This window comes from Glandiceps talaboti, chromosome 18 (genome assembly GCF_964340395.1).
Source record: "Glandiceps talaboti chromosome 18, keGlaTala1.1, whole genome shotgun sequence".
NCBI lineage: Eukaryota > Metazoa > Hemichordata > Enteropneusta > Spengelidae > Glandiceps > Glandiceps talaboti.
The window spans coordinates 5,194,378-5,218,005 of record NC_135566.1 but is presented as its reverse complement, the minus strand read 5'-3'; the positions used below and the strand labels follow the sequence as shown (position 1 = coordinate 5,218,005).

Sequence of the window (23,628 nt, the reverse complement as noted above, 5' to 3'; positions counted from 1 at the left end):
GTCATCCAATGTGAAGCTGATTCTGAATCTGACACTAACTTTATACTCGTACACACAAAACGAATAAACGCCATTATCATACATACTGTTTGCACGCATAAATCTCGTGACTTGGTGTCTCAATAAATCATATTTCTTCATGTACACGTATACAACGTCCTGTAAACGTGTTAGAATTCCACAATAAACTTTGAAAAAAAATCTATTTTTGATTTTTTGTTCGTGTGCAAAATCAGTCAAAAGAAACGATCCATGTTACCATCTTGTCAAACAGGCTGATCTACAAAGTTGTAAACTCGGAACACACATCGACCAACAACATGAACAACTTTGCATTTGTGTTCGCCCTAGCTATCCTGACTGAGGTATTCGTCTGTGCAACAAGCACAGGTAAGAACATCCCTGCTATCTGTAGTAATTCATAATGTAATGTGTTTATAAATGAAATTTAAATAACAGGAAACTAATGACAATATCACCGAACGTATATTGTGCCATACAGGACAGGTTATGAGACGAAAGGTGAAATAACGTGGGAGATTTAATTTAGGCGTAAAAAAATTGTGTGGTTCTGATGACATTCTATTTTAAAATAGGTGGGGTAGGTAGATTTTTCACATTATTTTATAATACATTTGTTCATGTGTGAGTGTCTAGTTCAGGTTTTCCATTGTTTTCCAAATGGTCTCTGTGTTGTTTATTTCTTTCTATCAGATGTACAGCATTACAGATATTGGAAGAATAGTTTTATATTGTCTTTGTAAGTTGATGTCAGTTTCCGCACCCACTATTTCTTGCGAGACTTCACGATTTTCGCGATTTTATTATTATTTTTCTCGAATATGTAAAAAAAAAAGTTTAGGGTCGGCGTGAAAAACTAGGTGGTAACCGGAACCAAACAACTTTTTTTATTTGGCCTTACAATGTGGTATGTTATGAAAAATCTTTTTATAGATGTTAAGCCTATTCATCACAACTTTGTCACTGTAGTATTTTTTTTTTATATACATAGCTATTTGATCAAATTATTTGTCCATCGCAATAAGTTCAATATTCGAAGATAGAAATCCACGCTGTAATAAATAAGATTGAGTGTAATCGTTCGTAATTCATGATCATGAAGCATCCTGTGTACACCAACTGAGTTCGGGCGATTTCTGTTCTCGTGGCAACGGAGCTGTTGATTCACTGTATATTTACAAATATAATATTGTCTATGCGTGATTCACGCCAAATATAGCAAAGATATTGACAACGATTTCAAAGGTTTTTGTCGTAAACCAGTGTCGTGCCAATTAAATAAATAAACGCGTGAGAATGATCAGAGACTAGTCTGTCCCCTTGAATGAAAGTTACAATCGAATGAAGGGTTGTTGTTGTTGTTGTTGTTGTTGTTGTTGTTGTTGTTGTTGTTGTTGTGTGAGTGTTTTTCGAGGGGGGTTAGTTGCATATCAAAATGTACTTTTAATGACCTATTTACTGTAATGAAGCGTTGCGATTAGCAGAATGCAAACACAGTAGAAGGAATTTTACATAAACGATTCGATTGTAGGGTCTACGGTATACACTATTTAGTATACTTTAACATATAGACTTGCTCAAGTCTACGGGCTTTTTGTCATTTGTTTATTTGAATAAATATTGTGAAACACAAATGTGTTCCGAGGGTGATTGCGAAACAGTGGTGAGATCGCATATAGCCCTTAGGAGACTACTAGAAACTGGGAAAAATAAAAATTTGAAATGAGTAACAAATTCAAAACATTTGAAGATTATGAGACAAAATAAATCTCCCAATGGACTGGTGGCAGTCTAACTTATATACAAAAATGTCGGAGACCCCTATTGTTAGTAATTCCCATCGTCCAGAATGGTGTATTTGTTTTTCTGTCACCAAAGGATGGGGGGGGGGGGGGTTCCATTGTATTTTTTTATGGTTGGTTACGGTTCGATAGAGCAGGGCCCACGGTATATTCAGTCTATTTCCGTACAACACAAACGAAAACTGGCCCATCCCCTGCCGTAAAAGTTGAATGTTCCCTTATCACCATTGCTACATTTCATCATCTGGCGCCAAAATTTTTCCAACATTTCTACATTTACAAAGTGATAATTCTACTTATACATTTTTGTGGCAACGGACTAAAACTGTAATATTAGTGTTAGACCATACGACTTCCGAAACATCTGTTCCAGGTTAATGGTCTTTTATTGCAGTACTGTAACATACAAACGTCATGCAAACACGTGTACGTTTCGCTACTTGACAAACAACAATATGGGTTTTCATGCAATCAAAATCGCTAGGAAACACATTGTTATGATTTATGATTGACCACACCATAGTATAACCCTTCTCTCATAATTAATATTGTTGTATTCCACCTAAACCGTGAGTAGACTTCGATATGTTTGTGTGGCCCTGTAACTAATATATAATACCCCATGTCAGAAGTGTACAACGACAGTCCTTAGAGACTGGTCAGTTTCTTCGGCCTGGGGGGGGGGGGGGGCTAGTAGGGGTTACCCTGTTTTCGAAATTGGCGGGGGGGGGGGTATCCTGTTTTGAAAATGTATTACTAGTACCTACCACACTAGTTACAGAACGTATGTCATGTCAATACTTGGGTGTTTCACAATCAATGGCGAATATGCTTTCGGGGCAAAAGTTCCGTAATGGTATAGATAGTTTATAAATTTAAAGAAGTTAATCTAACTTGTTCTACTCTTCAGTATGAAGGGATTGATACGCATTGTATGCTTTCTATTTTGGACGTCACATGTTATCGACACTGCAAATTACCACATCTCATCAGATTCCAGTTTGTATTATACATAATACATGTAGTAGGTATGACTGAGGACCTTTATTCTCTAACATACCAGTGAGTTTACTATATCTACAACAGCAATGCCACTATACCAATATTACGGACACTACGTGGCCAATTTTTATGTGGCCTGCAAAACTCATTTACAACTTAAATTAACTTAAGCTTTTCGAAGCTGTGTAATATTATCTTACAATCAAAGGCTATGAATAACCCGGCTAAAATTGCCTTAATAGAGCCAAAACATATTCAGATCTGGTAGGGGGAGACCTGCTAGGACTACCTCACCCCAAAAGTTACTCATGTAGTCAACCAACAGTCAGATGCACCAATCTTTTACTGTCATAATGGTATTAAACTTTTCTTAAACATTAATCGTTAATTTTAAATGTACTGCCTTTTAGAGATGTGGAATTATTGCCAGAATAGTCTAAAACTTGGCTTAAATGACTCAAACTCTCCAACTCTCCCCTGCCAATGATACAACCATCATATGTGCTGACCTTTACTATAATCATGTCATGTAACTGTTTAAGAACACATTTCAACCGTATGTGTAAAGAATAGTTTAATTTCTGATACTTGGTGGTGCTGTCTTGAAGTTTTTGAAAGGCTCTAAATACCCTAAAAGCCTAGTTTAGCTTTAAGAGTAAAAACCTCCAGAGCTTCTAAAGCGGAGACCTCCTAGGACTCCCACAAGAGGCAGACATATCCTAGTCTAAATCTCTTTCCCCTACCTCTTACTGTCAAGATGTTATTAAACTTTTCATTTATGAAAATTAATTGAGAAATTCATCAGTGAAAATTTTGGAAATTGATATCAACTGAGAAATACGAAGTGAAAACGTCGGAAATGCAAAAATCACCTCAGATTTTTAAAATTAAACCGTGGCACTAACTAGCCACCGTAAAGGATGGTTCAAGATAGCCTAACGTGAACACTATTTATGGTAGCTGTGGTTTAGGCTGCCGCCATAGTGGACACTGGAGACAAGAATTCTAGAGCAAACAGGAACATGCAAGAAGTCTCTGTGTGAGGGCGTTTGTATATGTAATTGCTCTTGCACCACTTCACGTTACACAAGTATATTATTTACACGATTGCATCACATTGTGTAATATTGCACTGGTTGGATGCAATATTTTCGCTTTTTAATTTTTGTGCTTTTCATTCTTCCGGGGTTTGCTCTCAAAACTAATTTTAGTGCAAACCCATGAACAACAAAACGTTCAGAACAAAACCCAACACAACTATTATTGTAACTAGTCTCAAACTTTACAACTGTCACTTCAAAAAAATAGATTACAATACCTACGCCTTCTTTACATCATAGCCATAAAGAATTTATGCTGATCAAAAAATCGAAAATAGAAATGTAATTACACCACGTTTTGGGTAAAAAAATACTGTAGCTAACAACCAGACTTACAGAGACGCGACAGTGACAGTGAAATCACGTAACATTTTGAGGCACACAAAGCTGGTTTCAAGTCTTGTGGACAAAAACAAAATATTCAGAATACATGAGGATTAAATTTTACTCACCAGTCTGTTCCCGAAATCATGGCGAGGCCAAACTAGATTACTATCTACAAACGTCCCACAACAAATAGTGCTCACGGCATGACGTCCTCTCACATCAAAATCAAATCCAGGAATGACAAAAGCGATTGAAACACGTGTTCCACAAGTGCCAGATGGTTGAAATAAATTGGCCAATCACTGGTCTGTTGCACGCAATGACTTTCTAATTTGTGTACACATCCTCAAACCTGATTGGCCAATTTGTGACCACACACAGGTGTGTTTGCTCTATTTCGAACACGTTCAGTAGTGTGAGGATTCGTCTTTTTGATGGTGTTGTTCAGCTGCATTTAACTATATTGGGTTAAAATGTTTTTCTTTAATAATATTAAAGTTCGTAAACATATGATTGGTGTGAACATGGTATAAACAGGGGTGCGTTCGATTATGCAACCCAGGGTGCCTCGAGGCACCTAGCACCTAAAGTTGCCCCAAGTTGCGTTCGATTACTACATGACGTCACACTCGGGGCGCCCCAAGTCGACCCTCAGGCCTCCTCATGGAGCAGGCGCAGCTTGGGATTGACCTGACCTGAGTTGACTCAAGATGGGGACGACATGTGATTGGTTATTGTTATCAATTCCGAAAGAATTATACCGTATTTTGAGGATATCTTTCCACATTTTGTGAGGCAATAATTTTTCACTTCAAATTGTCTAAAATATTTTGGAAAGACGGACCAAATTATTTATCGTGAATCACGGATTTAATTATAGGCTCCCAGGAGTACCCCAAGTGCAATAAAATACGTTAGATTTTCACACGACCCGAGGTGCACAAGTGACGTCAGTTACACTGGTCTGAGGCTCCCCGGGGAAGCATAATCGAACGCACCCCTACTTTTAATGAACTCGAGTCCAGCTGTAGTGCAGCAACCCGGCCGGTTGGTGTAATATATTTGGACTATAGTCCGACTCGAATTCATTATTAACCATTACATAGTGATCGTGACATATGATTTCATCTCTGATTTTCGTACTTTTGCTACCACCCTCTTTACATAAAGAGATAACGCTACATATTAATCCACCAACCGGAAGTGCACATAATACGCTAGTGATGAGATGAAATTATAAGGCATTTCTATCACACCAAAATGCTTTTTCTTGATATTCAATTTGAAGTATGCATTCTTAAGATTATATAGACTAATAACTGAAATCGTTCATTATGTATGTATGTATGTATGTATGTATGTATGTATGTATGTATGTATGTATGTATGTATGTATGATTACCGAGGCAGTCCACCCCCACGCCCCAGCGGGGCCCAGGTGCAACTATAAATCCAAAATTCGGTCTGCCCATTTCATCCCCGGCTTCTCCAGTCACGAATACCTACAAAGTCGTACTTATCTACTCAGTTAGACCAACACGGCCTCTTTGAGTTTATATACAACATTGTAGAATGTTGCCGTGACTCAAAGATTGTGGGCTCATTACTTCTTCATACATCGCAAATAGTCGGTATTCCTTGTATCTTGCAGTGTGTCATCACCAGATATACATTTTATGGCATTTCTCACTTGTTATCAGCGGAAAACTTATTTGCTATCTCATTTGCGTTGTATCCTGTTGAAAATGGGGTAAAAACATTTTGATGTAGCTTTTGGTTTTGATAAGTATTTGCGTATGATCAGTTGTTGGAAGGTGGCGATCACCCAGAACAAAGTAAACGACACAAAACGATGGAAATAGAGGTAAATAAAGACATGTTATCGCTTTTACCACGTCAGATTTTAATCAGATTGCAGCAGCTAGACTATACTACATCATGATTGTTTGAAAGTTTGGGTCTATGAGAAACAAAACAAAGAATTGTAAGTGATCGAACATTGTTAAGTCGTAATAGTACTATTCTGTATATGGTATCGCTGTAAAACGTTACATATAACACAGACAAGGAAACGTGTGTCTGTGCAGTTACTTCAACAGGTGTCGCTGAATAACAGATGGCATAGTTAGGGCGACCTGTATGACCGGACGTCATCTGAACAGGAAGTGACTCATGAAAATTTCATATTTTATCTTAGATTGTGTATTGTCTTTGGGGTGAATTTTTACAGTGTACAAAGTTATTTCCTTTCAAACTGACATCACAATGTATTGAAACTTGTAATCTTCTCTTGGTTATTTAAAATTAGGGGATACATTATTGAATATTAAAAAGACAACTGGGGTGCTCTTCCATCTGTCCATTCATTTGGAACACCCACCTACCCTCAACATTAGAGGAAGGTTAATGACGTCACTCCCTTCACAGGGATGTTTAAATGACCTTCAGAGAAGGAACATACCATCATTTTTAGTGTGTTAAAGATCATACATGGTTCAAACTGAAAGCCGTAATTGAGAGATTCTGGGATGATTTCTACATCCCATATATGGAATCAAGGTCATATTTGTTTTGCGATTTTTTTCTACTGAAAATACAATACAATAATGACAATAGATAATTATTTATCTCAGTTGGGACATATTTAATTGACAGTGCTCAGACGTCTATTAAAAGAATCTGGACAGAAAAGCAATGAAACGTGTCTTGATAGTTTAAACCGAGCGTTACTGTGTAGATCTGTGTAAAACTTCAAAACGATAACCACGCAGGGCGTATCCATATCCGTATACGCAGCACCCTGCACTATTTCAATGAAACATTCACAAATATATGTATATCATGATGTATTTGATTACAAACTACCAGTTATGCCCGAGTCAGAGAGATCGTGTCAAAGTATTAAGATTAGAATTGATACATCATACCTTTTTATAGACAAAAGTGTGTAAGTTGTGTTAACAAGCCAAAGACTTGTTTCAAGGTATAAAGAATTGAAGTAAAGAAATAAATCATTTTCTACTTATTTTCGGTTATTAACTTTTGAATGGTTTATCACACGCTGTAGTGATTTGCGCAGGAATATGTGATATAGTGATCAGATGCTAATTATTCTTTGGAAAACACAGCTGTAGAAATAGAACAGCCCAAAGTTGTTTGTTTGTGTGTGTGTGGGGGGGGGGTGGGTGGAGAGGGTCATTTTGAAAATCACTACTTTAAGTGGAGGGGGTCATTTTGGAAAATATTACTTCAACTAAGGGGGTCGTTTTGAAAAACATGAAGATACATGTCATTTTGGTGCCGTGAAACGACTGCTGAACTGTTATTTGTCACTCTGCGGGAGGGGAATACCCCTCCTGTGCCACTCTCTCCCTACCCATATTTCCACATATGCACACGCCATGTACATTAATTCTCTCAAATAAGAAATTCAACAGTTTAGTATTATGGTAAATAAGTTAGGGTTAGGGTTAGGGTTAGCTTTCATGGTCTTTAAGATCAATGAATTCATCACAGGGTAGATATTGATCAGCAAACACCTGAAATTTTAACTGAAGTTTGAAGTGGCCATTTGTCTTTTAATCAATTAGTCATCCTCAAGATAAAAAAAACACGTGTACTGAATACAATTATAAAAGAAGTGTGATTTTAGTTACATATAAAACATTTTAAATAATGTACAATTGATACACTGCTCAGAGAGCTGTATTTCAGTCCCCATATTTTTATTACATCATGTTATATTGCAGTTCATAATACAAAATAGGTATATTTACCAGAGGTAGCTTTATCAGAAAAATCTCCTTTTTTGTTGGTTTCTGTCAGCAACATTTGCTAATTTTTTAAAACCCAACTTTAATTAGTAGAACAAATTGTATTAACTACATGGATGAGTCTCCCGTTGATTTATTATGCTGTGTTCTGAGATACCCTGAGGAAATTAAACCCTACACGAAAGGGACGCGTCTCTGCCGGCATTTCTTTCAAACAACGTCAGTAATAAGTTAGTTAGTTAGTTAGTTAGTTGGTTAGTTAGTTAGTTAGTTAGTTAGTTAGTTAGTTAGTTAGTTAGTTAGTTAGTTAGTTAGTTAGTTAGTTGGTTAGTTGGTTAGTTAGTTAGTTAGTTAGTTAGTTAGTTAGTTAGTTAGTTGCACACTCCACTAGAGAGCTTCTCCATATTCTTGTACGCACAACTTCGTCATTGCCCACGATCAGTATTAATCCCTTTAACAAAATGCGTGACGCGATTATGTAAACGAATATGTAAATACACTGACGTCTTACGTGACTGACCACAAGCTTGTAATCAAAACAAAAATGGCGGATGTGCCAGCCGAATTTAACGACGTTTCTAGCGATTTAGTTATTTACCTTGTGATTTTCACAAGTACGAAGACGATGACAAGTACGATCCAAGCGAAGAGGACGAAGTATGGAACAGTGTAGGGTCTATGGTACCATAGATTCCAGATAAACATGTAGAGAGAAAACAAAAAACTGTACAAAAAAGTAATTTATGCTCTTCATAAATTATTCAATTACTAACATGGTGTTATAACAAACATCCTTATAGTAAGACTATGTATAGTATACATATATAGTAAAGTGATACATCAAAATATGCATGGGGTGGGGGTTCATTTTGGCTTTGGTCATTTAAGCTGGAGGATCAGTTTGAGAAATCCTGTGTTCAACTCTAAATACCGAACAGCAGTCAATTAAAAAAATGGCCTGCAGCTTTTCATGAAGACCAGAATGGAAGTGAAAGATCAAATCCTACCTGCTCTTTTTAACTGAACGCTGTATATGTTATTTATAGTGTTTATATCTAAGGGCTGCTGTGTCTATAATTGTAAAGCACCCAGTCAGCAATAAGTTGTCATAGTGTCGTCTTGTTTATCCTCATAAATCTATGATGCCTTTTGTGGAGATTGATACCTGGAAGTTGGACTGAAATTTTATAGGCAGACACAAAAATCAGATTGTTAAAGAGGCTTCAGTGAATCAGAACTCTACTACGTTCAATGAGACATGTCACATTGTTAAGCCGTTAGTGACGTCTCCTACAAATTATGGTGATCTTTTTCAAGATATGTTTTAATATCTCACAAAATATAAACCATATAGGGAATGAATGGTTTGACTTTTTAAAATGTTACAGTCAAAATCTCAATAGGGGGATCAAGTTTTAGTGTTTCCTGAAAATCACGTCAATTTTTGCCTTCCTCAAAATTATTTGAAAAGTTGTAAGTTTGTTTTCGTGGTTGTTCACTTATTTATTTGCTCATTTATTTGGTTGTTAGTTTGTTTGATTTTGTTTGAAAATTGACATTGTCATGTGACCATATTAATTATGAATGTAATCATCTGTTTTCACCATGGCAACGGGTTGCTATTCGGTGAACCTTTCTGAATAATGACATATTTGATGTACTTTATAAAATGAGTACGAGTTGACGCAATGTAGATGTTAACATCCCATAATATTGCCATGTGCTGAATTTGATGACATATTCAAATTCACAAGGTCAATGCACTGGCCCATTTACATCTATTTCAGACTTCCAGTATTCAATATTATCTTGATTCAGAAAGGCCTGACTCAAGAGAAAATCGTTGATGTTTTGAATATGCCAAAGTCATTGCACTTTAACACGTGGGGAAAGAATTGTTTGTTTTTGAGTGGTGTATTTCAATTAAAAAGAAGTTATATTCTTGATTATACAATGTTATATAATATTATAATATTAGTTTGATATTATAGATATTTGCTGTCATCAAATATGCAGGATATGTCAAAGGTCAGACGGCGGTATGAAACTATATTTTATGGTGGTGTCATAGGTAGTCGTACGATAGTTGAATACATAAACGCAGCAAGAAGATAAAACTGAAAATTAACCCAGACAGAAGGGGAAACAAACAATTTTCAAATCTTGAAAGATAGAAATGTATTGGTGGCAACTAAACAATTTTCTTTATTTCTTGTCAAACCTCCATTGCTATTTTCTTCCGCATCTTAATACCGAATGCGTACCAAAGCTATTTAAAGCTTATAATAAGCACTTAGTATGTCCAGTTTTCTAAAGATACACCATACTTATTCAGTTGTTGTGGAAGATTATATAAGCCTTGTCAATTATACGGTAAAAATTCGACACGTATTCTTAAAATGAACGTTTCGTTCACACGTTGTATCAAAGAGACACAAATTGAGTTTATATGTTTTGGATGTGACTTGTTGCTGCACTTTCAAAAAGTAATCGCAGTATTCTACTTTAATTTATACTGAGCGACACTTAACCACCAATTGCTCTGGCTATAATTATCAAAACAGTCACTGGTTGTAGGCGTAGCTTTGTCAGTTGTATTGCATATTCATTATTCTGCAAAACAGCCAGTATTTTTAATATCAGATTCTAATTCCGGTGTGTAATATTGTCATGCTAACATATTAACACCGAGTTATTAAATGTCATAATACAGAGATACAGTAAAATTCTATTTTTGTGTGCGTTATTCAACAACATTTCCGTTTGAAAAACAGTTTCATAATATTGTTCCCCGATTTATGGTCCGTGGGATTTCACCACTGTGCAGGGTCGTTTTAAAATCCAGTCTCCTTTAAACAAGAGCATAGTAGACTGCAAGGACTTCCGGGGTCATGCCGTTTGCCCCTAGGGTTAGAAATACAGAAATTCACTATACTGGAAATAATGAGACAAATGGCATTATTTCACAACAATTTCTGGTCAATAGAGTCACGGACCGATGTAATGTGCAATTTGCTGGAAGAAGTAATTAGAAAATTTAAATGCCAAGCTTTCACAAGTTTCTTGTCTTAGTGTAATATTGAATTTACCATAATTGACAACAAAATATGCCATGTTTTCACAAGTTGTGATTACAATGTATTCAGAGTTTTGTGTGGAACAATCGAAATAAGGTCATGGCAAAGCACGACTCTTTGGATATGTTAATTTTTGACTTATTTTTCAATCAGAGTTCGATTTTAAATGAAAGAAGATCATATAGACAATGCTTTTTCACCTTGGAGTGGTTGTTTTCATGTTTCCTGGTAACTTACTGAGGGGATCTTCTGCTTAACAACCAGTGGTGATTCTAAAAGAGTCTTACAAAAATGCTCCAATGATCCATAGAATGACAACGTTTCCGTATTTAGATGCCTTTCAACATCAAGTTTAGTTCAGTCAACATATAAATGATTCATTTTTTTTCGGCCAGAAGTTGATTAATACCAGTGAAAGGTCAAATGTCAAATTTGTGTGATGTGTTGTCTAAATGTTATCTGTACAAATATTCATAAAGCCGCACAATTTTCCAAGGTCATCGATAAATGTATAAATAACGAATATCATGAATATGAAACTGTGCAAGTACTCAAATTAACATATTTGAAATTATCTCACACCTCAGTTGAATTTATGGTCCTGGTTTAAAAAGTGAATACATGATATCAAATTAAACCCATCATACTAAATCCACTTCCCTTATCGTTATTCAAAATAACTTTAAAATGAACATGGTGATAAAAAATCTTACGATGGAGAGTCATCTGTGTAGATTAATAGTTACCAAATGAGAACTCGGGTTGAAAGCAGAGAATTATCTAAGTATTATGGTTCAGTGTAAAGTTTGGTGATTGAAATCATACATATCAAGCATGAACAGGAATGACATTATATGTTAGTTAATAGAGTTCCCTTTGAATAATGTAAAACCATTCGCAGTGGATCAAATGGTTTGTACAAGTATGGAGATCAGTTGATATAGAATATATACACTTTATGTTCGTCTCATTGGCTAAGAGTCGTGTACAGTTCAACTCATTTCATTGACTCATACTGCAAATAAGGATTATTGAAATTGTGTGAGGAAGCTATGAAATTATGAATCGGTGAATACACCTACACTCCATGAAAAACCGATTTACAATTCCGGGTGATTCATTAACTGGTGACGAACATGTTTGTACACACAAAGCAATTTCCATAAAATTGAATTTATTAAATGTGAACATCTTGTCAATTTTAATTTTATACTTGTTCAAAGGTTATATGCATAAACGAAGTGGCTACCTGCAAAAATGCAACATTCATGTGACGATCTTTATATTGTCGATACGGTGACGGATCACTTCGTCCCAATTTCAACTCGTCCCATTTCAAATCGTCCCACTCAACTCGTCCAATTTGGAGGGTCTGTGGTATCTCGTATTCCACTAATGAAGTAACACATACTGCAATACTTAGTTGCGTTAACTAGGGAGAGGAGACACGTCTCCAAAACCGGTACGCGCGGAAGTCGTAAACGTGTCAGTCACTAATATTCTCCCTGGTTATATTTTCATTATTATTTCTTATTTGGGTTGTAAACATTAAGTTCTAATGTGAAAAGTGATATTCCATGACTGAGGAAAGTTGTTGTGCTAGTATAAGTTCTAGATCTGCCAACACTTAGCCAAAACCCACATCACTTTCTGCTACGAAATGTTATATTTGCTACGCTTCAACTGGCCACATAGGTAAAATCATGTGGTTTTTTCGGCCCCCGTACTTCGAGTCCATGTATCGTTTAGATTTACAAACGTTTACTAGTGTTGGTGGGGCGAGTTGAAAATGGGACGAGTTAAAAATGGGGCGAGTTAAAAATGGGGCGAGTTGAAATTGGGGCGAGTTGAATTGGGACGAGTTGAAATTGGGACGAAGTGAATCGCAATCGTTGATACGATGGCAGGGTACGTGGCATGGTATTAGTGAAATTAAGCATAGAAAGAATCCCAGATACGTAAACTACTCGACTTTGTGGCCGTGTGCAAACGTATTTAAACGAACGAAAAGTGACTCTCTGTCATCACAATTTGATAAGAGACTTTCAGGCGATTCATTGTAAAGTGGTAATAACCAATAGCTGATATGAGAGTACTAGCAATTCTGTCAACTTTAGCCTGTGTGGCTGTTGTCCTTTCCAAGCCATCGAAAAGAGCCGGTAAGCTGAGCTTTGTTCTCCTATATAATCATTCTTGAAGGTTTTAATAGCATCTCTGACTGACATTGGAAAACCGAATTCATTTTTACATGACACGCCATAGTCTGGTAGAGTAATATGGAACGAGTAATCATATATTTATATGCCTTTGAATGTATTCCTCAGTTTGGACAGTGAATTCTTTTTTTAAAAAGTCTATGTTTGTTTTTTATCAACACGTATGTAATAGTGTAAACGTGTGTCGAAGCCAAGTTCAATATGGCACTGTTCACATTTAATGTTGTGTCGGACAGGATATATGAGATAAACCATGTAGTAGGTTCTAATGGTAGCATTTTACCATTTATGATAATAGATCAACATTATAGACTTGGTTAGCCTTTCTCGACTTTTGGATGAATTGAAAACACTTACAAGAGCGAAGGGCATTTGTGTGGTGAGCCGTCTATTGTTGGCAAGTTGATGAGTGGTATTATGGTTTTGTCGAGGTTTCAACTTGTCATATTTCTTCTCATCAAACCGTCGACAATAGAGATTGACTTTATTTACCGGTGCATTTTGAAATGGATAATTCGTTCAACATTAGAATACATACAGAGACATCAATTATTAGTATTCAAAGGTTGGCATCAGTCCGCCATTAGGAGATCATTTTAAGTTTCATAGTCTTCAAATGTTTTTAGTTTTTATTTTAAAATAAAATACCCTCCACTGTTTACATTTTCCCACTTACTAGTAGTTCTCCACGGGCTTGGGGGTTAACCCGACTGTTTCGCTATCACCAACACAGCTTATCATTTCACACAAAAGAACGCAATTGGTGTTTAAGGTAGGAGGTGTCAAATTCGAATTACGTCAACGACGCAACTTTTGGCGCAGACTGAAACTCGCGCTCTTGTCAACATTCGAACGCGAAACAAACCCGGGAGTGAAGTGAAGTGTTAAATGTTTTTCAAGCACTGTACGTACTCTTGGAGATTTTGGGGGTGAACGGAAGGTAATCTCGTATAATTGTGTTTCAGAAGTCCTTGCGAAGAAAATAAGCTTTACTACCATGCATGACTTAAAAAGGAGCTGTTTTATAAATTTTAGACTTGATGAAATGTATCATCAACCACACTCCCTACGCAATATTGCCGGTCTGGAAACGTGGCCAACAAACCATTCACACCTTCCATCTCTACAGAGGAAGTTACGCTGTCATGAATATCATTTTAATACCGGTGACGGGTTTTGCCAGTGTGGGCTTTTTGCAGTGACGTGAGAAGGTGACATATTGATCACTATAAAATTATCTTTGCATTTTAAAATTTTCCACACTACACGTAATTTGTCACTCTGCGGGAGGGGAATACCCCTCCTGTGCCACTCTCTCCCTACCCCTATTTCCACATATGCACACGCCATGTACATTAATTCTCTCAAATATGAAATTCAGCAGTTTAGTATTATGGTACATAAGTTAGGGTTAGGGTTAGCTTTCATGGTCTTTATGATCAATGCATTCATCACAGGGTATACAGGGCCGTAGCCCGACCAAATTCCAAGGGGGGCAGCACTTCGTCTTGGTGCAATCATACATTTAAAATTTAGAAAGGTGCTAATTTACATAAATTTGTATGCAATTTACATAATATATATTTTAGCATACGAAATTAAATATCATATGTAAGGCCAGAAAAAATAAAAAAGATGCTGGTCAACGGGTAACCTAACCCATCACATTGGGTAGGTTGGTCGATTTAATTTTTTCACAATGTTTGACAAGGATAATACAAACTATATATAACGTTAGCAAAATATTTCAGGTCGAGTTTAGATAGAACTTATTCAGTCATCTTGATACTATCTCATGCAATTTGTCTGCATAGCTATTAGGAAATGTACACAATTTAGTGTGGTTAAACAAATGGTGTAGTTCCTCGCACCCTCTCTTCTCAAAAAATGTTAAGCCCCGCCAATTGAAACTCAAGCATTATTTTAGCCACCCCTTCTGATATTAAAATCATATGGTATAATGATGCATAATAGAAAACCAACTACAATAATACTCCGAACGAGATTACTTTACACAGGATGTGGATTTCACATTCATAAGGAGATGTCTCTAATTAGCTCTAACATATACAGTGAGGTACTCCACCAGACACCTTCCATCTTGTTTTGGGAGAAAGATAATTGTCACCTTGATTGCTACTGATCGGAAGGAGAAAACTCAAATTGTGGAAAAAAGACAGTGTAGGAGGCCATTTAGAGGTATAAAATATCAAACCATAGACATAATTTAAAGTCTTACAATGCTTGAATATGGTAATAAAGTACCAGATTTGAAACAATTATGCTATACATTACATATTATCTGGAAGTGTATTTTGTTGTGGCAAAGGTGAAAGATATTTTGCGGATGTGTGCTTTGTAAATGAGTTCTCTTGAAGTTTAATTTGGTTCCAAAAAATTCAAAAGCGAAACATTCAAAACTTTCAGACTTTTGATGGCCCAGTGACTGCTCAGCCCACTATAATGGTCGTAAACTTTTGTTCAATTAGTTTTAGTGCACATTGGATATGCAACAGCTTAATTTAATCTCAATTCATGCTTGTATGCATCATCAGAGCCAAGTAACCACTGTATAAGATATTATATAATTTGGAATAGACTCAAATGTGTGTGTTACATGAACTATTGAAATATCCTTAATTTTGAAAAAAAAATGCGAAGCCCGCATGAAGATATATTGCTTTTTCATTTTTTTCTGGCCTAGTGTCGTATCTTTCAAAGTAGTTGCCGAAAAGATGTCACATTCAAAGTAAAAAAATGGATGGTGCTTTCTCAAATAAGTAACACAACAAAATAATCATTTTCTTAACCCAACTCCTAAAACTCACGGCACGCAGCATAGCAGGCGACCTCACGTTGAACGACTTTTTCCGTCTTTTTTTGAGTTTCACTCGCTGACATTATAATTGCGACTTGCTATCTTCAAATGAAGGAGACTTTCAAGACTGTACTGTTATTCGAGGCTGCCCCCCTTGCCCCCCCCCCCCCCCGCAGGCTACGGTACTGCTGTATTCATTTCCAATAGAACCCCCAGACATTATACATGTATCAGTATAATAACGTCCTGTCAACGAATTTTAATGAATATAGTTTGTTTTTCAGATGTATTCAACCAAAAATAGATTTATTTTTTATGTCTCTCCAACTATACTGGTACAGTGGTAGTCACACTGACTCGCGTGAGTCGAGTGTTTATAGCATACAGTTCAAATTGCAACAAATTATACAAGTTGTACTATAAAAACTATTTACATTGTCTCCCCATAAAAGAAGTATCCATGGTAACATTACTATAAAGTTTCAATGAGGGGTTCTACATGTATTTTTGTACCCAAAATCAATAAATACATCTAGTAGCATACATTGTAGCTTTTGGTTCTTCACAGTGCAGTGCAGTGCGAAATATGCAGAGCTAGAGGTACATATACTCCAGATGCCGAGTTCAGTGGATCAATAGCTAATGATAGTATCATTTATAGTTGAATTTGATGAGTTCTTTCCTATTTTTCATAGTGACCACACTCCACAATAAACACTACCAATTTCATTATATGAAATCAACATTTAACTGTTTCAACAATGGAGATATAAGGTGCGAGATCAATATATATTTCAATGTAGGATGAAAATCTAAATTCTTTTAATTTTGAATGTTATGACGCCTTTGGCTTTTGGAGAAATACATAAATTCTGCACATGAATAGTTCAGTTGATTTATCATACATACGTACTGATAGATATATCCCTTGGTGTCTGTGTGTTCCAATTTTGTACAATTTCATGTGATTTTTAGCCAAAATGTTGAAATTTTGAAGGGTGGGGGATTATATTTTTGTGAATATTATGAGCACTTTGGTGTTTGGAGAAAGAAATAATCTCCATATATGATTAGTTCAGTTCATTTAGCATACATATGAACTCATAGATATATCCCTTGGTGCCTGTGTGTTCCAATATTGTACATTTTCCTGTGATTTTTGTTCCAAAATGTTGAATTTTTGATGGGGTTGGGGGTCACATTTTTTTACTGGCATTTTCAAGTTAGCATACACACAATGATTTTTGTTGCCTATTTATGAAGGGGAATTGGTACATTATACATAGGTGCAAAGATAAACAAATTCATTTTATTTTTGTCAAAATTCAACAAAATAGATATTTCTGTCGAAAATGTCAAAATTTAGATGGGGTGTGGGGTGACAATTTCAGTTCTAGAATTTAAACGGACGTGGTGACCCCATATGTTTTTGCCATTCATAAGTAGCTGGAATGTACACATACATACAGTGTATAAAAAAATCTATCACGGGCTTTTATCCTTTTTTGCCATTTTCTTATGTTTTTCTTAAAAAATAGTAAACCAGCTGGGGATAAAATAACATAATATTTTATGAAATAATGAATATAAATTCAAAAAAATATGTCTGGACACCCTTAGTTTCTGGATGAAAACTGAATGCAATCTATAGAATTCGAACTCCCAGAAGAACTGGTACCCGGATGTGATGCGCGTTGAGGAGTGACATGGTGGAATGATAGAATGTATTTGTTTTCATGACGACACTTTGAAATCAGTTCTGATCGTTTATTGAGGAGCCCCAATTTGTTCGCACTTATAATAAACATCCTCTCCGTAAGACACAGGTTGCACCTTGCGGCTGCATGGGCAACGATAGCCCAGTTGATGGAATACTGGTGGCCCGACTCCTATTTGTATATATATATTTACACTTATTCCTGTTTTTGTTGTTGTCTTTCTTTTCAGCTACATGGACCTACCATTACGATGCTAAGCACGCAATAGGTAAGTTGTCATTACTGTAAACAACATCTATATGGCACAAGCTGGCATATGTCAGTCTCCAGAGTATCGTTGATGGCGCACTACTGTCTCCCCAAGATGATAAACACCATCTTGTCATGGTTCAAATGATATTTTGTATTGCTAATAACTTACTCGTTGACAGTTTTCACACCCTACTAGACCATTAACTTTAAAATACTCGATTATATTTGTTGTGTATACTTCAACTATCGACTGACTGTTCTCATATTTAGATTAATTCTGCATAACAGATATTGTTGCCATTTTTGTAAGTATTGGTATTTTTTGAAACACAAATGCAGGTCCTGACAATTGGGGTTTGGTTGATTCACGATGTCTTGGTAAAGCCCAATCTCCAATCGATGTACGTGATGATCTCGAAGTAGAAGAGTGCATCGGTGAAATCTCATTCAATGGATTTGGGGAGCAAGCAGGCGCTTCAATGGCAGTAGAAAATACAGGACATTATGGTTAGTTTTTTTTTTTTAAAGAAAACTTAGCGTCAAATTCTGGAAAAAATTATTACTTTGTCCTTATTAATAAATATTTTCTATTAGTAAATTTTGTTTGTATACTTTTCTGGCTGTGTCGTTGTTATAATATGGACTTTATGCTGCAAAGGCTCGGGTATTCAAACCATGATCTAAATTTAGAAACCATCATATTATATATATATATATATATATATATATATATATATATATATATATATATATATATATATATATATATATATATATATATATATATATCTTTGTGTTAGTTCTTTTCATAAAACCAATGCGCATATTTTCAAAGCAAAATTTTACATGCTTCATAAATAACAAAGCTTAATAGTTATACATGTACCTATATCATGACCTGGGTGATTCGGAACATTTGAGTTGAAATTCACGACTATTGTAACAATATAAAGATAAATGTGTCACCCTTAACCTTGAAGAAGCGACATCTGATATGACACATTGTCAAACGATGACAAACATTTTAAAATGTCACATGTTTTTATTGTTTTCAGCTGAAGTATTCCTTCATGGTGATTACACTGTGACCGGTGGTGGATTACCTGCAACCTATCGAGCAGAACAATTTCATTTCCATTGGGGAAGATGTGATTCCCTTGGCTCTGAGCATTTCATGAATGGACGGGCTCATTCTGCTGAAGTAAGAGAAAAATCAATGGCTTGGGCTTTTGATTTGCCCCATTACAACAAATATCGTTATGTAGATTTACCTGTGGATACTCAGATATTATCCCAATCATTTTCGTTGTTCATCCAATGAAAATACTCATCATATACCTAAGGAGCCTAGTCAATTTTAGTCGAAGACTGGACGTGAGAGTACTCTTAGGGCACGAGTTTTTTCCTGCTGATTGAAATACAACATTGGGGAATATTACAATGATATTTGTGCAAGCATACTATCTGATATTGTTAGACCAATAAATTGCATAGACTAAGTAGGATTTCCTCAACATTTTTCATACGTATCAAAAATTATGCAATGTGATTATTTTTCAGACGTTATCTTAATACCAGGTTTAAGTTGTCAATTTCAGCTCTCCCTCCTTGTAATTACTGAAGGCTCCCTAAGATATTGCCAAATTATTTTAAAGAACTCTGGTGTAATGAACTATATACATTACACATATGTTAATTTTTATATATGTCATTAGAATGAAGTGGTGATAGAAAGGGGTTTTATTTTACACCATTCACTTTGTACCTGTCCTATAACAGCAAATTTATCGATAATCATGACATTTTGAAACATATTACGGATGTACAAGAGGTGGGAATAGGATGCTGTATTCAGTTAAACTGGTGAGCTCCCAGGACATTCAATATTAACCTCCTTTATTAATATTCACATTAGATGCATATCGTGACCTTTGACACAAGCCGTTTTGGGAGCGTAGGGGAGGCTGTTGGAGCAAAAGGGGGACTCGCCGTCTTTGGGTTCTTTATTGATGTAAGTATACATGTATGGTGACACGTGTGATTAAAATACACCTGTCCCCTTGTTTCAGTTTTTCCGTGAGCCGAAACACCGACACCTTACATCCTTGACTCGTAGTAATGTTAGGTCGTCACTTTTTCAGCCTGCTAGGGAGACAGCAGTCAGTGTATATCGATATTGATAACTATCGGGAGGAATAGAAATTTAAGGAGGGTTAGAGGAGTTTCAGAAGGAGGGTCAAATTAAAAGCCAGATTTACACTACATACTGTTATAATTATTTTGACTTTCTATTACCTAATGGGCAAACGGTTTGCACCTGATATTGATTTGGATTGACTTTGACAAAATACACAGACATTCTTCAAGAATATATAGCAGTTGACAGATATCAAATTGGAATTATGTCTTGTACATTCTTATTCTGAAAGCAGTGTTTTCATTATTTACAGACAGACAGACAGACAGACAGACAGACAGACAGACAGACAGACAGACAGACAGACAGACAGACAGACAGACAGACAGACAGACAGACAGACAGGCAGGCAGGGGAATAAGCATACGCTTCTTTGTTTTATTTAGCACAGTTAATAATACAATATAAAATCACCTACAACACCAAAACCATGTGCTTGGATAACAACATAAAGTTGGAAGACGTATTTCCAGTGTGATTCAAAAGTAAAGTTACTGTAACAGTATACAATACAATTAAAACAGGAATTCATGTAAATGCTATACGAGTACAAACAGATAATTAAAAGGCACTCTTAAAGTGGCCATATGGATGAGAATTTGGTATTTATTTTGGATTTTTATTTGATAAAACAGCTTCACTATGTTTTTCTACTTGAAAAAATAATGTGAAATAACATATACCAAGTCCATGTTCACATCTCAATAAACGGCAAAACATTAAACAATGTGTGAAATGTTTGTTATTGTACGTACAATAACAAACTTTTTACACTTTGTGCATCTTTTTGTAATGTATTGAGTAATGAACATGGACTTGGTATATGTTCTTTTGCATTATTTTTTCACAGTAGAAAAACATGGTGAAGCTTTTTTATCAAATAAAAATCCAAAATAAATACCAAATTCTCATCCATATGGCCACTTTAATCAATCGAATTCCATGATAGTTATACATACTGTTAATTTATTTATAATTTATTCACGTATTGGTAGTCACGTGAGTATACGTCATCTGTTCATGTTATTTTTTAGGCTGGAGAAAAAGACAACGCAGCGTTTGAAGGTTTATTAAAACACTTTGGTGCAATTAAAGCTCCAGGTAAGTTTAACACCCAACATAATATTTAAAACAGTACACACATGAACTCTAGGTCTCTGACATCTACGTGGCGGAATGCTAAGAGGGGTAGTTTCTTCCCAAGTAGTAAGTTGTGGTTATGCAAATAGTAAATACAAACAACACACAGAATAATTAAACGTCGACTGTATACTACCTACTTCGAATTCATAGCAAACACATCCCGGAAACGTATCCTCCGGTAAATAGTGTGTCACACTTTTATGTAAAGCTCCGCGATTTTTTTGATATCTCCCTTTAATTTTGCTCAAGGTTTCAGATTTCAGTGATTCACATTGTTTTTTTTCATTTCTTCCTCTTCGACATTTCGACACATCAATGTATACCTGTAGTTACAATTTTCTTCTTTAAAAAATAAAACGTCCTCCACAGTTTGAGATGTTTTCATCCTATTCTTCACAGAGGAGGAGGCTGAAATTGAGGAGGCGTTGAACGTCTTGGAAATGATGCCAGAAGACAGATCCGAGTATTTCCGTTACGATGGCTCTTTGACAACACCATCATGCGCTGAAGGTGTCATTTGGACCCTCTTCAAGAACCCTATTTACCTCTCACATGGCCAGGTATGGTATCTTCCAAGTCTAAAATGCGAGTTTTGTTTAGAGTTGTTGTATTTTCGCCCACTATAAAGAGGGGTGGGGTGTTGATGATGATACGAACACATGCTCTCCCCAGTATTATGTTTGCAGACTTTCCACCTTGTATCACCAGCCGGCTTTACGCTTACAAAGTCTTAAGCTACCATCCATCCATCCATCCATCCACGAGCTAACAGGACACCTTTGAGTGATATGAGAACTAAATTTTCATCTCTCTGTTACAGTCTAAATGCTATATTACATACCACATCTATCACTTGATGTCATATACACATTTTGTTCTTACAATATAAGAGAAGAATAACGCCTCACAAACGATATAATATACTGGTCTGAGTTACAACACTCCTATAGCGAGACATCATAATGACACGCTGTTGATAATGACAGCCATTTGCAGTGTCTGAATTTTATAATTTTGATTTTTTCTTTCTCTGAGCTTCAAACATCCTGTCCACGTTATGAGTACAGTACGAACCATATTACTGACAGTGCATTGATAGTGGAGGATGTATAATTAGTTAAACCTGATACACTAAGTCTATTTATTTCCTCCCTGCAGCTGGAGAAATACCGTAGTCTGGTGGACGAACAGGGCAGCAGCATGGGCAACACCTTCCGTCCTCTCAATCCATTGAATGGCCGTACCATCAAGTCCAACTCTTGTTAGGAATATAATTAGAATTGACACCTGACGAAGCGTTTTCATTCATATTTATTAGTCAGCTTATATTACCATAATCCTTAATAGTCAAAGTGCAATCATTTGATTAGCCAGTGCTGCGATATTTTGATTATCAATTATCGAATTGGTTATCGATTATCGGATGATATGATAGTTCGATTATAGATTATCGGACGATGTGATAATACCAATGTTCGAATGCTACGATACTTGCATAATCAAATGATTTGTACTTTAATAGTTGGTTTTCAATTAGCTGTGATAATTTGATTATCGAATAAAATTAAAACGACGTTGCTTGATACGTAACCAAGTTACCATTTTGTCATGTTTACATTTCGAAAACTTTAAAAAATGTAAATTAGTCATGTATCAAAGGAACACTACTTTAGTTTTTTCAAGTTCCAACCTTTAAGTAATATGAACCTGTCATACGATGTAGTTTGATCATCGTGTACTGTTGTAGTTTATGAAGAATAAAATGCATAGCAGAATCATCAGAACAATGTCTCCTTGTCAATTTTTATTTATGATATTATTACCCGGAATACATTTATTGATCATATTCCCATGCCTCATTTCCTCTTGCATATTTTTTATTGTAGAATAATATAAACCAATAACATCTATAGTTATATCTTATTACACTAATTTTGTATAATGATGATGATGATGATGATGATGATGATGATGATGATGATGATGATGATGATGATGATGATGATGATGATGATGATGATGATGATGATGATGGTGATGATGATGATGGTTTGATTTATAAGGACAAATTAGTTGGTGTATTAAATGCATATGGCTGCGGTCAGCAGGTAATTCATTACACTGCATTTTTAATCAATCGACTTCCAAATGAACAAACTGTAGCTGGAAGACCAGTTGGTTT

General features: G+C 35.8%; 1 protein-coding gene across 2 annotated transcripts; it reads left to right on the top strand.

Moving 5' to 3' along the window:
- Positions 1–264: 264 nt before the first annotated feature.
- LOC144449237 (carbonic anhydrase 14-like) lies at positions 265–23,223 on the top strand. Of its 2 annotated transcripts, none has more exons than XM_078139749.1 (8): positions 265–390; positions 18,084–18,122; positions 18,446–18,613; positions 19,162–19,307; positions 20,022–20,117; positions 21,338–21,404; positions 21,846–22,006; positions 22,605–23,223. In XM_078139749.1, the coding sequence occupies exons 1-8, from the start codon at positions 321–323 to the stop codon at positions 22,710–22,712; spliced, it is 855 nt and encodes a 284-aa protein (XP_077995875.1). In that variant the 5' UTR covers positions 265–320; the 3' UTR covers positions 22,713–23,223. The 2 variants fall into 2 exon arrangements, with proteins under 2 accessions (XP_077995875.1, XP_077995874.1); XM_078139748.1 differs by lacking the exon at positions 265–390 and adding an exon at positions 13,088–13,261.
- The last annotated feature ends 405 nt before the right edge of the window (positions 23,224–23,628 follow it).